At 40.0% G+C, this 13641-nt stretch overlaps 1 protein-coding gene, 1 long non-coding RNA gene and 1 pseudogene across 2 annotated transcripts in view; 2 read left to right on the top strand and 1 right to left on the bottom strand.

Moving 5' to 3' along the window:
* Positions 1-1930: 1930 nt before the first annotated feature.
* On the bottom strand, positions 1931-2463 carry LOC132531441 (cAMP-regulated phosphoprotein 19-like; annotated as a pseudogene).
* A 1592-nt stretch (positions 2464-4055) lies between these two features.
* Positions 4056-13095, top strand: MRPL33 (mitochondrial ribosomal protein L33). The gene is made up of 4 exons (XM_060169822.1): positions 4056-4186; positions 5044-5062; positions 7325-7431; positions 12789-13095. Exons 1-4 carry the CDS (start codon positions 4165-4167, stop codon positions 12836-12838), a joined length of 198 nt encoding a protein of 65 aa, XP_060025805.1. The 5' UTR covers positions 4056-4164; the 3' UTR covers positions 12839-13095.
* Positions 13096-13244: 149 nt separating this feature from the next.
* LOC132531777 (uncharacterized) overlaps positions 13245-13641 on the top strand; it is a 61508-nt gene continuing 61111 nt past the window's right edge. The window contains exon 1 of the long non-coding RNA XR_009544217.1: positions 13245-13325. This is a non-coding gene — a long non-coding RNA (uncharacterized LOC132531777). The remainder of the gene's footprint in view (positions 13326-13641) is intronic.

Below are 13641 nucleotides of genomic sequence, written 5' to 3'. Positions count from 1 at the left end.
AGAAGCCCGCGCACCACAATGAAGAGTATGCCCTGCTTGCTGCAACTAGAGAAAGCCCATGTGCAGCAACGAAGACCCAAAACAGAAAAAAGTAAATAAATTAATAAATTTATTAAAAAAACAAAACATTGGACCAACTTGAAGGGAAGCCTAATGACCTACTTTGGGAAAATTTAAACATCAAAAATAATAATGACCATGTTTGATTATAAAACAATGAATAAAAATCCGTTAAAGTGATACTAAAAAGTTAAAGAAAATTACAGAAAGGGGAAAACCTCTTTGTCACTACTGGAAGTGACTCATGCTAAGTTCTTACTCTGAATGTTAGTAATTAAAGAGAAAATAATTAGCATTTACCCTGACTTTTTAGGAGGAACTATAATTCAACCTCAACTGGTTATAGAAAGCTCTGCTTTTATTTATTTATTTAATTTTTAAAAATTTTTGGTCATGCTGCACAGGCATGCAAAATGCAGGATATTAGTTCCCTGACCAGGGATTGAACCAGAATCCCCTGCAGCGGAAGCACAGAGTTTTAACCACTGGACCACCAGCTTTCCCTAGAAAGCTCTTCTTTACAGAAGAAAACTAGCAAATGAATAAGAAGTGAAATGTTAGAAAAATTACCATTGTGTACCCCCAAATGTAATTCCTGAGTCAAAAAAAAGATCATCAGTGGATGCTAAAACCATGAGGAAAGGTTCTTGGGGAGCAGGATATTCTCATATGCCAAAGTACCACCCTACAGAAAACTGCAAAGAGAAACAAAATCTACTTTTACAACGGAGAGATCCAGAGATCAGCCAACCTAGCACTAGCAGTTGGACAACCTGACATTCTGGACCTCCTGATATGTTGGGATATGAAGCTGAGAGCATCATGTCCTCTTGTCAAAAGTGTTTTAAATGAAATCTACTCAAGCCTTTAGATTTACCTTCCAACTTACAGGAAACACAGGGGATAGAAGAATAAATAAAATGACCACATAAGAAAACAATCAGACAAATTCAGTATACGAGACACTCCACAAGAAACTAGCTCAGTCTCTTTAAAAATTCAGTATCACGATAAAGAAAAAGTGAGGGGTTTTGTTTTAGATTTGAAAGAGATTAAAGATTTATGACAACTAAAGGTAATGTATGAACCTTGACTGGACATTTTGTTTTGCAATTTTATTTTAAAAAATTTTTTGGCCATGCCACGTGGCATGCAGGATCTTAATTCCCCAACCAGGGATTGAACCTGCACCCCCTGCATTGGAAGCATAGAGTCTTAACTACTGGACGGCCAGGGAAGTCCCAGACTGGACACTGTTTTTGAAGAAAACAGCCATAAAAGACAATTTGCCTATGGCTTAGAGATTAGGAAACTATTCATTTTTTTGAGAGGTTGTGCAAAACTACTGTATTTACAAAAATGGCACAAAAGTGAATTCAACAGTTGATGCACATGCACACTTCATTCACATCTTCAACAACAAATGGTATTCTAACACTATAAAACTGAATAGGAATACTAGCTTCAACAGCAGCTGTTAAGCACTAGAGTCACATAAGTTACACCAGAATGGGCAAATATTGCCCAAGTAAAATTCTATTGTTAAAGCTGAAACAGATTTAAGGCCATTCAAGTTCAAGCACAGGATACAAATCTTTTGAAGCCCAATCTATTTGTGTTTGAAATATGTGACCTTTCTTCTAACTTGTGGTCTTAAACTTCTGACAAAATCCAAAAGGAAAATGCAGAGGAAATCAATACAATAGAGGTTATATTAAATAAGAGTAACATACAAAGCTATAATTAAGATGAATTAAAGAAAGCCAAAGCATTAAAATTGTAAAATTTGCTTGTTACTTGTTGGAACCAGCCCTACACTAGGAGTTAGGTAATATATACAATTATTTTCAAGTAGATTATGTTGCTCTAACATGTTCTTTTTATCAGTGCACTGTTAAACTAATCAAAACTCTACACATGTATATTCCCTTACATACCACTACCTGCAAAGCCATAATTCTCAAATGACTTAGTGAGTGAAAGGAAATAAAAAGCAGAGAAGTAACATATTAAGGAGAAATAATGGGAATTAGAAGATTCATGAAGTTCAGCTCTTTTAATTAGCCAGCCAGCTTGCTAGCAATAAGAGATGGTTTCCATTGAGGAAGGTCCTGTGGAGTGGGAATGTGGTCACCAGTGACCTCTGTCTGATCTGGGGCTGCAGTAGGAAGTTGCTTGTTCTTGATTTTTGCTTTAGCCATGTTGTAATCCCCAGAATCAAAATATTTTTGCCCTTTCTGCAATCTTTCCTTAAAAAATCTGAACCTCCAGGCTTTTGTCCCAGATGAGGGTATCTTGCTTTTAATTTTGCTTCTTCAGCTTTCTCTGCACTAGTCACTTTGTCTTCCATTTCCTTCTTCTCCTCTGCAGAGGCTGGAAGTCCTCGGGGACTTCCGCGAACATACCGCTCCCTCTTACCCAGCTTCTCCCGCAAACTATTAATTTTTTAAGGAATAAAAACACTATTGTAGTTATAATGATCTTATTCTTGAGAGATACATACTTAAATATTTAGGAGTGAAAGGTTATGTCTCCAATTTGCATTTACACAGCTTAGCCAAAAACCCTAACCATATATATATGCATATACATATGCATATTTAAAAAAAATTCCACAGACATCAATATACATAGCAGAATCTTAACATTTGTTGAATTGGGTATATAGTTTGTTCATTATACTATCCTTTCTACTTTTTGATATATTTGAAATGCTTCATAGAAAATTGGGGAGGGGGAAGAAATACTGTACAGACTCTGGGCCTCTCCTCTGGCATCCAGGTCTTTTAAAGGACACTAGATGACTGATATACCTTCAGGAATGAGAATCACTGATCCAGTGCCCACACTGGGCCCGAAACTGAGGTCTGAAGAGTTGAAATGACTTTCTAAGGGACAGAACAAACACTAGAATTCACGTCCCTTGGCTTCCAGTCCTGTGTTCCTTTCTTATAGATCCCCAAAAGGAATTTCCTAAATAAGAAACCTTACCTTCTTGAACACCTGAAGATCTTGTTTGTCAGCAGCTGAACTGCACAAGGTAAGGAAGGGTTTGGGCACCTAGAGGGTGCTCAGTTGCTGGAATTAAGTTATGGGGAAAACAAAAAACATTAGAGGTACTAAGGGCAAGGACAGTCCTAATTTTAAAAATTGTGTTGTATTGTATTGGAGAGCTACATTTTCTCTTTTTAATAATTTTATTACTTGCAGTGAGGATGATCCATGAGAATAAATCTTTCACGTTTGTAAAATTTAATATATAGGTAAAATCACAGATTGGAAAAAAAATCCTTAAGTCCTGATTATTGGGAAATGAGGTTTCTGCTGAAGTACCTGGTGCTGAAGGAGCGGTGTTTCCTTGCAGAGAGGTGAAGATTGGAAGATGGCAAAGTGGTTAGGTCCCAATGTCTAGAGGGAAAGACATGAGTCTTTGCAGTCAGACAAAATCTGGGTTCAAATTCTGACTCTGCCGTTTACTAGTTTTGTGACATTAAGCAAGTTATGTCAGCGCTCCCAATCTCAGCTATTAGGTCCCTATTGCCACGCAGATGCTTAGATACAGCAGTTAACAAGATGCACAGGGCCCTGCCCTCCTAGAAATCCAACATATAATTAAGGAATAGGGATATTCAGGTGGAGTTCTCAATTCTGGAGGGACTGAGAGTAGATGTTAACTAGGTGGAGATGGAGATGGGCCAGAGGAGGCAAAAAAAGGCAACAAATTTAAGGAAAAAACGCGGGAGCCCGACAGCCCGAAGCGGCTGAGGAACATAGGGAATTCCTGTGGCTTTAATGTAGGCGGCTGCGATTATTTATGAAACATGCACCTAACTCTGACCCAGAAGTTGGAGTCAGGGTCTGGGGCGCGAACCCCGAGCGATAACAAAGACCCTCTCCAAAAGGGGAGGGGACTCCACACTCCAGCACCACGAAAGAGACACCTGTAGTGTAAAGAACACAGGAGAGAGGCGGGCTCAGCCCTGAGATTTAAACAGGGGGCGTGGCTTCGGAGCACTTCCGGAATCCTCTTCCGGAACAGGCCTGTGCCCCGGAAGCAGTTATTTGTTGAGGGAATTTGGACCTGTTTTGGAGGCTGCTGTCGCCATGTTCCTGTCCGCGGTCACTTGTAAGTGGGGCTGGAGGCGGTGGCAGGGCCTGCAGCGGGGGCGGGAGGCCGTGACAGGCGGGCCCCGGGACGTTGCGGGGTGGGGTGTGCGCGCCGGTCGGGAAGCTGCCGCTGCGACTTCCCAGGCCTTCAGGACTACAGCGCCCGGCATGACCCCGCGCCGCGCTCACTGCGGGGCTAGGGGGTCTCGGGGGTCTGCGGCGCTGGTTCAGGATCAGTTGCGGTTCGTTCGGACTGTAGGGTCAGCCCGTCAGGAGTGGGGCGCTTTCCCCCGCCCTCTGTAGCGGTGTGTCAGCAGAATCTCCGGACGTGCTAACTAGGGAAAACCTCTAGTTCAGTCGTTTAGAACTCTAAAGATGAGGAGCAGTGATTGACTCTAGGTCATACAGCTGGGCTGGGAAAGAAGCCCTCTGGCTCCCAAGACAGTGTTCTTCCGTGCACCAGGCTGACTTCCCGGTTAGAGTTAGTTTCACTTCTCCACCTGATGTGATGGTTGTTGGAGTTTGGAAAGGTTAACTTATCAAACAAGAGTCTTGTTCTAGTGCAAGTGTTTGCACCTTAGAAGAGGAGCAAGTGGAGCAGATCTTAGTTTAGGAAGATTTAAAAGGTAACCAGTCCAACTGAAAAGAGACTGCATAGCATTACATCCAGAACTGTGGTGGTCTGATTGGATTTTTAAAAACCTTCTATAAAATCCTAACGGGATCCCTAATAGCTAGGGAGTAGTGACTTGAGTGACAATTTATGGCCTACTTCATGATTTAAATAATTTTGATTATCCTGACATTATATGAACTTTGCATAAGCAAGATAATATATCGTTATTTTTCTTTTCTCTTTCCTCCCTACAAAAAAAGTTGCCAAGACCAAGTCAAAGTAAGTAAAAGTTTTTCTCTTTTTAAACTTCACTTGCTTATGTTAGATTCATCAGTCCCACTGCTGCCAATGAATCCTTATGTGAAATTAAGCATTTGGCTTCAATTTTCTAAAAGTTGATTTGAGGATTAGTTACTTGATGAATTATTTTGGCCCTATGAACTATTTCAAAAAATATTTTCCCTCCTTCCCAACTGACCTACTTAAGTGAACATTCAAATAATTTACTAAGAGTTGCTCTTGGGCTTCCCTGGTGGCGCAGTGGTTAAGAATCTGCCTGCTAATGCCGGGGACGGGTTCGAACCCTGGTCTGGGAGGATCCCACATGCCGCGGAGCAACTAGGCCCGTGAGCCACAACTACTGAGCCTGCACGTCTGGAGCCTGTGCTCCACAACAAGAGAGGCCACGATAGTGAGAGGCCTGCGCACCGCGATGAAGAGTCGCCCCCGCTCGCCACAATTAGAGAAAGCCCTCGCACAGAAACGAAGACCCAACACAGCCAAAAAAAAAAAAAAAAAATAAGTTGCTCTTGCTGTGTTGTTCCTAAACAAATCATCAGGGTCCCCGTGCTCTCTTTGGACTACCACTGTAATTCTGTTTCCTCAAATTGAGGACCAAGGGACGTTTGTCTGGAGCCCACTACAGGAGTCAAGCAGAACAAGCTGTGATTTGATTAATTAACAGAGCCTGTTTTATTGAGTTTTGTAATCCTTTGCCTTCATGGTATAAGCGTTTCAAAAATAGCAAAGGCTAAAGTTTTCATGCTGTACCAGAGAAACTATAAATACCAAACTGGTATTTCAAAATAAATTTTGTAGACAATAACTGAAGTAAGATTTTCTGTGTTAAAAATAGAAAAATTCTAAAGCAGCCTTTGTTTACAACCCAAGACACATCACAAATCCTTAAAACTAGGTTTTTTGGATTAAACTTAATGAAACACATGTATGTTAGTGTTTTACCCTCAATATTTTTTATTGATTAATATAGCTTTTCCCACAGTCCAGTTATTTATTTCCCACCTTCAGGTTCTGTAGGAATCTCCCATGCCTTCAGTTTCTTTAGAGATGCTCCCTGCCTGTCATGTTCTTTGAATCCTTGTGCCATTTGTCATGTATGTCTTGCCTTACAGACCTTGTGTACACAACTCACCTTCCATACTATTTTTTTTTTTTTTTTTTTGGCAGTATGCAGGCCTCTCACTGTTGTGGCCTCTTCTGTTGCGGAGCACAGGCTCCGGACGCGCAGGCTCAGCGGCCATGGCTCACGGGCCTAGCCGCTCCGTGGCATGTGGGATCCTCCCAGACCAGGGCACGAACCTGTGTCCCCTGCATCAGCAGGCGGACTCTCAACCACTGTGCAACCAGGGAGGCCCACCTTCCATACTATTATTGGTAGTTCTCCAAGGTGCAGATGTGGACTTACAGGGCTTTGCATTTCCTATAGTGCTTTCCACAGAGTAAGCACTTAATATTTGTTGAATCTTTTTGAGTGAATGACTAATTATTTTCTGTCTTAATCAACAGATATTCTATCCCTCTTAGTATGAGGCACTGTGTTGTACATTGAAAAGGATGCAAAGATGTGTAATATATCTTAGATATATTGTATATTTGAATGCTTCAAATTCTTTTTTGGACTTAGATGAGAAATCACATAGCATGATCTACATAGGGAGACAAGACATGTGCAAGAGTAACAAATAGTATGAGGTATTAAAAGGTCCAGTGAGGCAAAACATGAACTTCAGTGCTTTGGATGACTAGAACTTAAACAACTTAAACAAAATATGAAGGGGAACAAGGTTTTGCACATTGTCAATGTAAAAGTTCCAGTACTTTTTTCTGTCCTTTCCTGATTTTACTCTTATTACTCATCCATGGAAGATAGGGCTCTTCTGAGACAGCCATCTTCCTGACTGGCCAGCTAGGGTTACCAGTACTTGCGTACTTTTCCCACTCCTGACTTCTGCTCTTTCTAAAAGGTGTGTGTCTGAGTCTATTCCCACAGTGTGGTTTGATTGTTCTTGTTGCTTTGGTTAGGTCATTACCAAGGCACCCTGCATAATGGAACAAATCCTGGGAATCAGAACCATTCAAGCTGTGATTTATGGAAAAATAGGCTGTCTTAGAACTGAATTTAAGGCTTAAGTGATGTCTCACAAGTAATACTGCTGTATAGGGTTCTCAAAATGTGCCATCCCCCCATGACTGATTTTATTCTGTTTCCTCAGCTTGTAACAATTTGCTTTTAAATCTTAGAACAATTCTGGTGAAAATGTTGAGCCAAGCTGGAACAGGTTTTTCCTTCAACACTAAGAGAAGCCGACTGCGGGAGAAACTGACTCTCTTGCATTATGATCCAGTAGGTAAGATTCAGAGAAGTTGCTCCATAATAAATTCAAATGCTTTCAAGGCCTGATGCCCTGTTCAGATTGATGCTGAACATCTTTGGCAGTTTTGTGGCCCCTTTGTCACTATAGCATTCATTCCAAGTACATATTGAAAGTTTACCGTGGTGCTAGTTAGTATCCCAGGTGCTGGGATATACGAAGACACAAGATAGACTCAGTACCTGTGGTATTGGCACTTACAGTCTGGTTTTGGAAGGGAGAGAAAGGAAAAATGACAAATTATGCTAAGTGCTATGAGAGAAACAAGCAGGATGCTGAGATACAGGATGAAGTTGGGGGGAGGTGGATCCTACCTTTATCCTTTAGATAGGATAGTTCAGGGAAAGTCTATCCAGTAGGAGATGGTTAACCAAAGATTTGAAGGTGAGAAAGCAGCCATGTAAATAGAATAGGGGATATTGTTCTGGAAACAGAGAAGAGTGTCTTGAAAAAGGGAGGGAATGTTCTGCTAGGGTCATCTGCCCAACAGTGGCAAGTAGTTAGGTCCAGATTCGAGTTAAAGAGTATGCTGTCTATATATTAGAGCAGGAGGGTAGGAAATTTCATCTTCTGTTTTGTACCATCTGCTAAAATGCCATAGTAAGTGATAACTTTAAATGGCCTTAGTGGATAGAAACATTTGTCTGAGAGACAAATGTTCCAAAGTCCAGATAAAAAGGGTCAGCACCCCGATTACTGTTGGTGGTAGCCTATCCTGTTTTTGGATTTCATGAGCCAATTTATGCAAAATTAACTAGCAAACAAAACTGCAGGCCATTCATCTCATTTTTGTGCCTTTGCTTCGAAACAGCCCCTTTATAATTGCTTGTTAATAATGGCAGTACCGGAGCTTCTGGGTTGGTAATCACGTGGCGATTCTGGGAGACTGGCATGTTCAGAGAGGGCACGGAAGCTTCACTCCCCTTCCCCGTACCTTGCCCTATGCGTCACTTCCATCTGGCTGTTCCTGAGTTACTATCTCCAGGCGGAAGGTGTCAGAGTTGAGTTGAATTGTGAGACACCTGGTTGGTGATCAGAGTTGAAATTGGTGCTAGAATCTTATTTCTCCAAATTCATCCATTATATAATGAAAGATAGGCACTTAATGTCATAATCAACTTTTTCTTTAACTAAGAACAAGACCTGATCGACTCACTTGTGGCCAAGATGGAGCAATGGGACCGAATTTACTTTCCCACTTGAAACTCAACAACAACAAAAGGACAATATAGGCAACAAAAGACAGTGATCCTTGAGAGAAAGGAAACAAACTAGTGCTTGTGAATAACCAGACCAAATGGAAAATTCTGTCTTCTTTGTTTACCTACACAAGTCTTCAGGTCTTCAGATATGTGAATGCATAGTAACATAAGCACCCATACTCTCCAGGCAATCTGAACCCCATTTTATAGGTTAGGAATCTGGTACCAAGGATCTTAATCAAGGACACACAGCTAAAATATGTGACAATACAAATTTGAACTCAGGACTGTCTGACTCCAAGTCTAGGCCCGGAATCACTCTACGTATGGACCTGTTATCGAGAGATTTCATAGGAGGCTAAAACTCACTTACTGGTGCATGAACTGTGGTTGGGCATTAATGCGAATCTGGCTGACAGCTACCTTACTAGATGCTTTCAGAGTTTGTACGGAAGGTCTCACAGCCACTGTTCATTATGCTGTATTTGTCAATGTCTAAGAAAAACAAAAATAATACCACCTTAAAAAAAAGTGAGGGCTGTACCAATGTAAGGAGGCATTTAAAAAAGGCTCTGAGAAGCCCAGTTGTCAGCCTAAAATTGGTATAAATTCCATTCTTTAACAGAAATAAAATTTCCTGCTGTTCTTTTGGTGTTAAAATTTCTGGTCATTCTTTATTATAATAAAAAGGGGATTCTAGGTTTGTACCTGATAATTAGGAGTCTGAATTTCAGGATGACATCTCATATGGTGGAAAAATTATTAGAATGATAAGGTATGTGTTTTAGTCTGGGTTGATATAACAAAGTACCACAGACTGGGTGACTCATAAACAACAGATCTTTCTTTCTCAGACTTCTGGGACCTGGGACGTCCGAGATCAAGGTGCCAGCATGGTCGCTTTCTGGCGAGGGCCCTCTTCTAGTTCATAGGAAGGGGTTCTTCTTGCTGTGTTCTCACATGGTGGAGGGGCAGGCAAGCTCTGGAGTCTCTTTTATAAGAGAATGAATCGCATTCATGAAGGCTCCACCCTCATGACCAAAGCACCTCCCAAAGGCCCTACCTCCTAATACCATCATCTCTGGAGGTTAGGATTTCGACGTAAATTTGGGGGAACGCAAACATTCAGATCATAGCAATGTGATATTGGATTGGTGTGGTGGTTTTCTCCCTCTGATTTCTTTGTATCAGCTGGTGAAAACCCAAAGTGATGAACTTTACAATAAAGTAGTTGTTTTTCTAGCATTTTAGCTCCATTATAGAGTTTTTTAGGAACTTATACAACATTAATAAATGTTGATTGAATAACCTTCTCTGATATTTTAAGTGTGAAAATGTATTGGAATTTTCACTGTTAGTATGGAGGTGTTAGGAACTTACTATTTGTCAGACTGATTTTAAGTTTTGAGACTGGGAAAGGATACAGCCATAAACAGTTTTGACTGTAAGTTGAAAGTGGAAGAAAAGATTCATATATAAATTTCAAACAGATGATTAGAGCTTTTCTGATAAGGAATGGTCGGAGCCATGACAGCACAACTTTGTCTCTTCTGAAGAAGAGAATGTTCTGGGATAGCAGAGCACTTGGCTTCCTGCCCACTCACTGAATGCCATGGACACTTGCATGATATTTGCCTTGCGGCCTGCCCCGTTGCCCAGGGTACCAAATAGCTTGGCATTTCTCCCAGCATATTTTACTGCAGTGAATAAATGGTTAGTTTAAGGGTAATGTTTTGCTTGTCTGCTTTATGAAGGAAATCAGGCAAGGAAACATGGAAAAATTCCCAATTATTTGAGTACTTTATGGTATACTCTATGGCTAGAACCAGCCTAAGTCCTTTCAAACTCCTTTTCCTCATGTGAAACTAGATGCAAATTTCCAAGGAGGAAGGATTAAAGGTTGAGGCATAAGCTTATTAAACTTTGTTAAATATATGAAGGTTTATTATAAAGCAAATGAAAACTTGTCAGTTTTAATTCCTTGGATGACTAAACAAGACAATATAGACTTTAATTGAAGCAGAATAGATTTAGGTTAGATGTAGGGGAAGAACTTGACAGATTCATTCTTCTGTGAATTAAGCAGCAAATATTTTGACAGAAAATTAATATATGTTTATGATTGTGGATAGCAGTGTGTCATTTCAACTCATCTAACACATACTGAGTGTTTGCTGTCTGGCAACCTGTGAGGGAGATGGAGTTATCCCTCTCATAGGGAAGAAAACTGAAGGAAGAGTATTTTGAGAAATTTGCCCAAGGACTCCCAGTAGATAAATGGTGGCACCAAGGTTTGAACCCAATCTTTTTGACTCCAGGCCCCATATTTTTTCTATTACATGGAGCCAAATTAGTCTGTTTTCTTTTTTTTTTTTAATCAGGACCTTCCCCTGTGGTCAACACTGTCATTCTTACCTCCTATCACCATTTCTCTACACTATATGCCCTTTCCTGTTTTAGCTCATCCAGATGCTGCTGCTTCAGAGGCTAAACCTGACCCTCTCTGTGAGGCGTTTCCCTCACCATTCCAGTCCCCTTTGATCTTTAGGTTCCCGTGGGGCTTCCTGGACATCCATACAGGCACCTCATGATACACTGCTATTAAATCAGGGACTTTTACGCTTTCATAAATTCCACTTTGCCTAGCACAGTTCTGTGAACTTAAATATTTATTCTTTGAATTAAGGGAAGGACTGCAGGAAGTAAGTCAAAATTTTTATGAATAAAGCCTTGCTTTACTAATATTCATCAGTTATTTCTGTTCAAGGTCATTTAAATAATCTCCTGACTGGTTATCCATGAGACAGATTCTTTTTTTTATCCATTTTTTAGTTCCATGTAGAAAAACATGGGGGAAATATTTCTTGCAATGAATAACATTGTCTGGTAGGAAGCTGTTTGGGTTCTTTACTACTGTCTTATAATGCTTTGTAGTCTTCCTTGGACTTTGAAGGAGCATGAGTCCTACTTATGTTTAATATTAGATGATTTGAAGTATATTAAAAATATCCCTATATACAAAGTAATAAAATATGTATTTTAAATTAACTTTATAGATAAAATTCTGTTGACTGGTTAATGGTTATTAATTTCAGCTGCCCATCAGAATCATCTGAGGGTTTTGAAAAAATACAGACTTCCAGTCCCCCTCTAGTTCTACAGAACCAGAATTAGGGTAGAGGTGGAGGTAAGAAGTAGGAGTGTATTTAAATAAGCTCTCTAGCTAATTCTTAATCATAGACAGTTTGGGAATCTCATATACAGGGTATCCATATTGATACAGAAGAATAACAAAAAAACAAAGCTAAAATCTCTATGTGGTAGGGACAGGTGAGTTGCTGTCGTGTCTTAGTCTTTTGAGTTCCTGGATCTTCCTGGATGCACTGTTTTTGGTGTTTTTGGGAAAGAAGAATTCAGGTGGTGTGGGGGGAGGCGGGGGAGGGAGAGATGTGTGATGTTAATGGAGTGCTATAATAGGGCATTACAGGAACTATGAAAACCTTATTACCTAGCATCTAGTCTCTAATCTTTCATCCAGGCAGTTAGCATTTTTGTTTTGGGTGTTTCAGAGAACTGTATTCTGTTATGATGTTTAAAATAATAAGATTTGGGTTATGATGTTAATAAATCTATTACCAAACTTGAAAATTTATATTTGGGTATATGAAACCATTTCTGGAAAGTACAAGGTTTAATGTGTATTTACTCTTTCAGCCAGGCTTCCTTTTCTTCTGTGGTCTGCTCAGTTTTTACTGCTCTTTTTCTGGAGTCTAGCTCTTGCTTCACCTCCTACAAGAGTGGACATTAGCTGGGTGAAGACGTTGTTTTTCATTTTTTTGCTTGTAATTTTCTTTTTTTAAATTTGATTATTTCACATTGGTTGAAATGTGACCTTGTGGGGTACCAAGGATGCCACTGATTGGCTGGTGCACCTTCCCTTGTTTTCCTTACCATTTTCTCCAGTCTTCTCTGATCTCTGGGATTGAGGAACTGAGTTAGCAAGTCAGCTCCATCCTCATGACAAAGGAAAGAAAAAGAAGAGAGGGCTCATGGTCTGATATGTATTTTTATTAAAAAATGGTGACGATACTTTTTAGTTTTCTGCTACAATCCTTTTTTCTCCTCCTTCAGTGAAAAAAAAAGTCCTCTTTGTGGAACAGAAAAAAATACGCTCCCTCTAAACAATGGATTGAAAATGAATTTGATTTATAAATGAGAAGACTGAGGGCGGGATACTGATTCAGAAATTCTGCAGCGTGTAATGAAAGAAGAGGAAATGGCATGGAATCGCTGCCTCCTGTGATTTGAAGGCCATTGTGAAGGAAAACAATGCAGTGAAAGAAAGTTCTTCATATTAGGACATATATCATTGCATCACATTTATTTATCTTTCTGGATATTTTTATAGCCCTTAATAAAAATATTAAAATAGCCTGTACTATTGTCTCTTAGTGGTGTTTTCCCCCACTATTTGAAATTTTAAAAACTACGTTCCTAAAAAATAACCATTGTTTCATATAAGAAAAGAAAATTTTCCATAGTGAGATTTGTGCAAGAGTTTCCAGTCTGTTCTTTCTTGTACTTCACAGAAAAGGCAGAGTCACAGTCCAGAGTGATCTTGAAAGAACTCCCATGCAATAACAGAGATGGCCGCGGTGAGCAGGAATGGTAAGAAGGGAGCCAGCTGTAACACAGAAGAAACCAAGAGAACTGCTATTTTTGATTTGTGCTTATATAGTTAGAAAAATGCCATTGGTCCATATTCTCAAACTCATGTCTCCAAAGTAGTATCTAGGATTTTCTAGGACAGCTCTGGACTGCTTTAACTCCTAGATTTTTTTTTTTTAATAAGAGGTGCTATAGTGTATTTCCATAAAGCTAATGGCTAGGGCTTCTGGGGCAGTGGTACCACACAGCTTGGAAATCCCTATCAGATAAGGACTCCTGCCCTACCCAGATCTGTACACTTTCCCACTCGAGCTAT

This window comes from Lagenorhynchus albirostris, chromosome 13, assembly GCF_949774975.1.
Source record: "Lagenorhynchus albirostris chromosome 13, mLagAlb1.1, whole genome shotgun sequence".
Lineage (NCBI taxonomy): Eukaryota > Metazoa > Chordata > Mammalia > Artiodactyla > Delphinidae > Lagenorhynchus > Lagenorhynchus albirostris.
Note: the sequence above shows the minus strand (reverse complement) of the source record. Positions and strands in the feature narration are given on the sequence as shown.

Excerpts from the sequence above, each read along its gene's own strand:
- MRPL33 (XM_060169822.1), top strand. The coding sequence starts at position 4,165 with ATGTTCCTGTCCGCGGTCACTT. Across the intron at positions 7,432-12,788 it reads CTTGCATTATGATCCAGTAG|TGAAAAAAAAAGTCCTCTTT; the intron begins GTAAGATTCAGA and ends CTCCTCCTTCAG.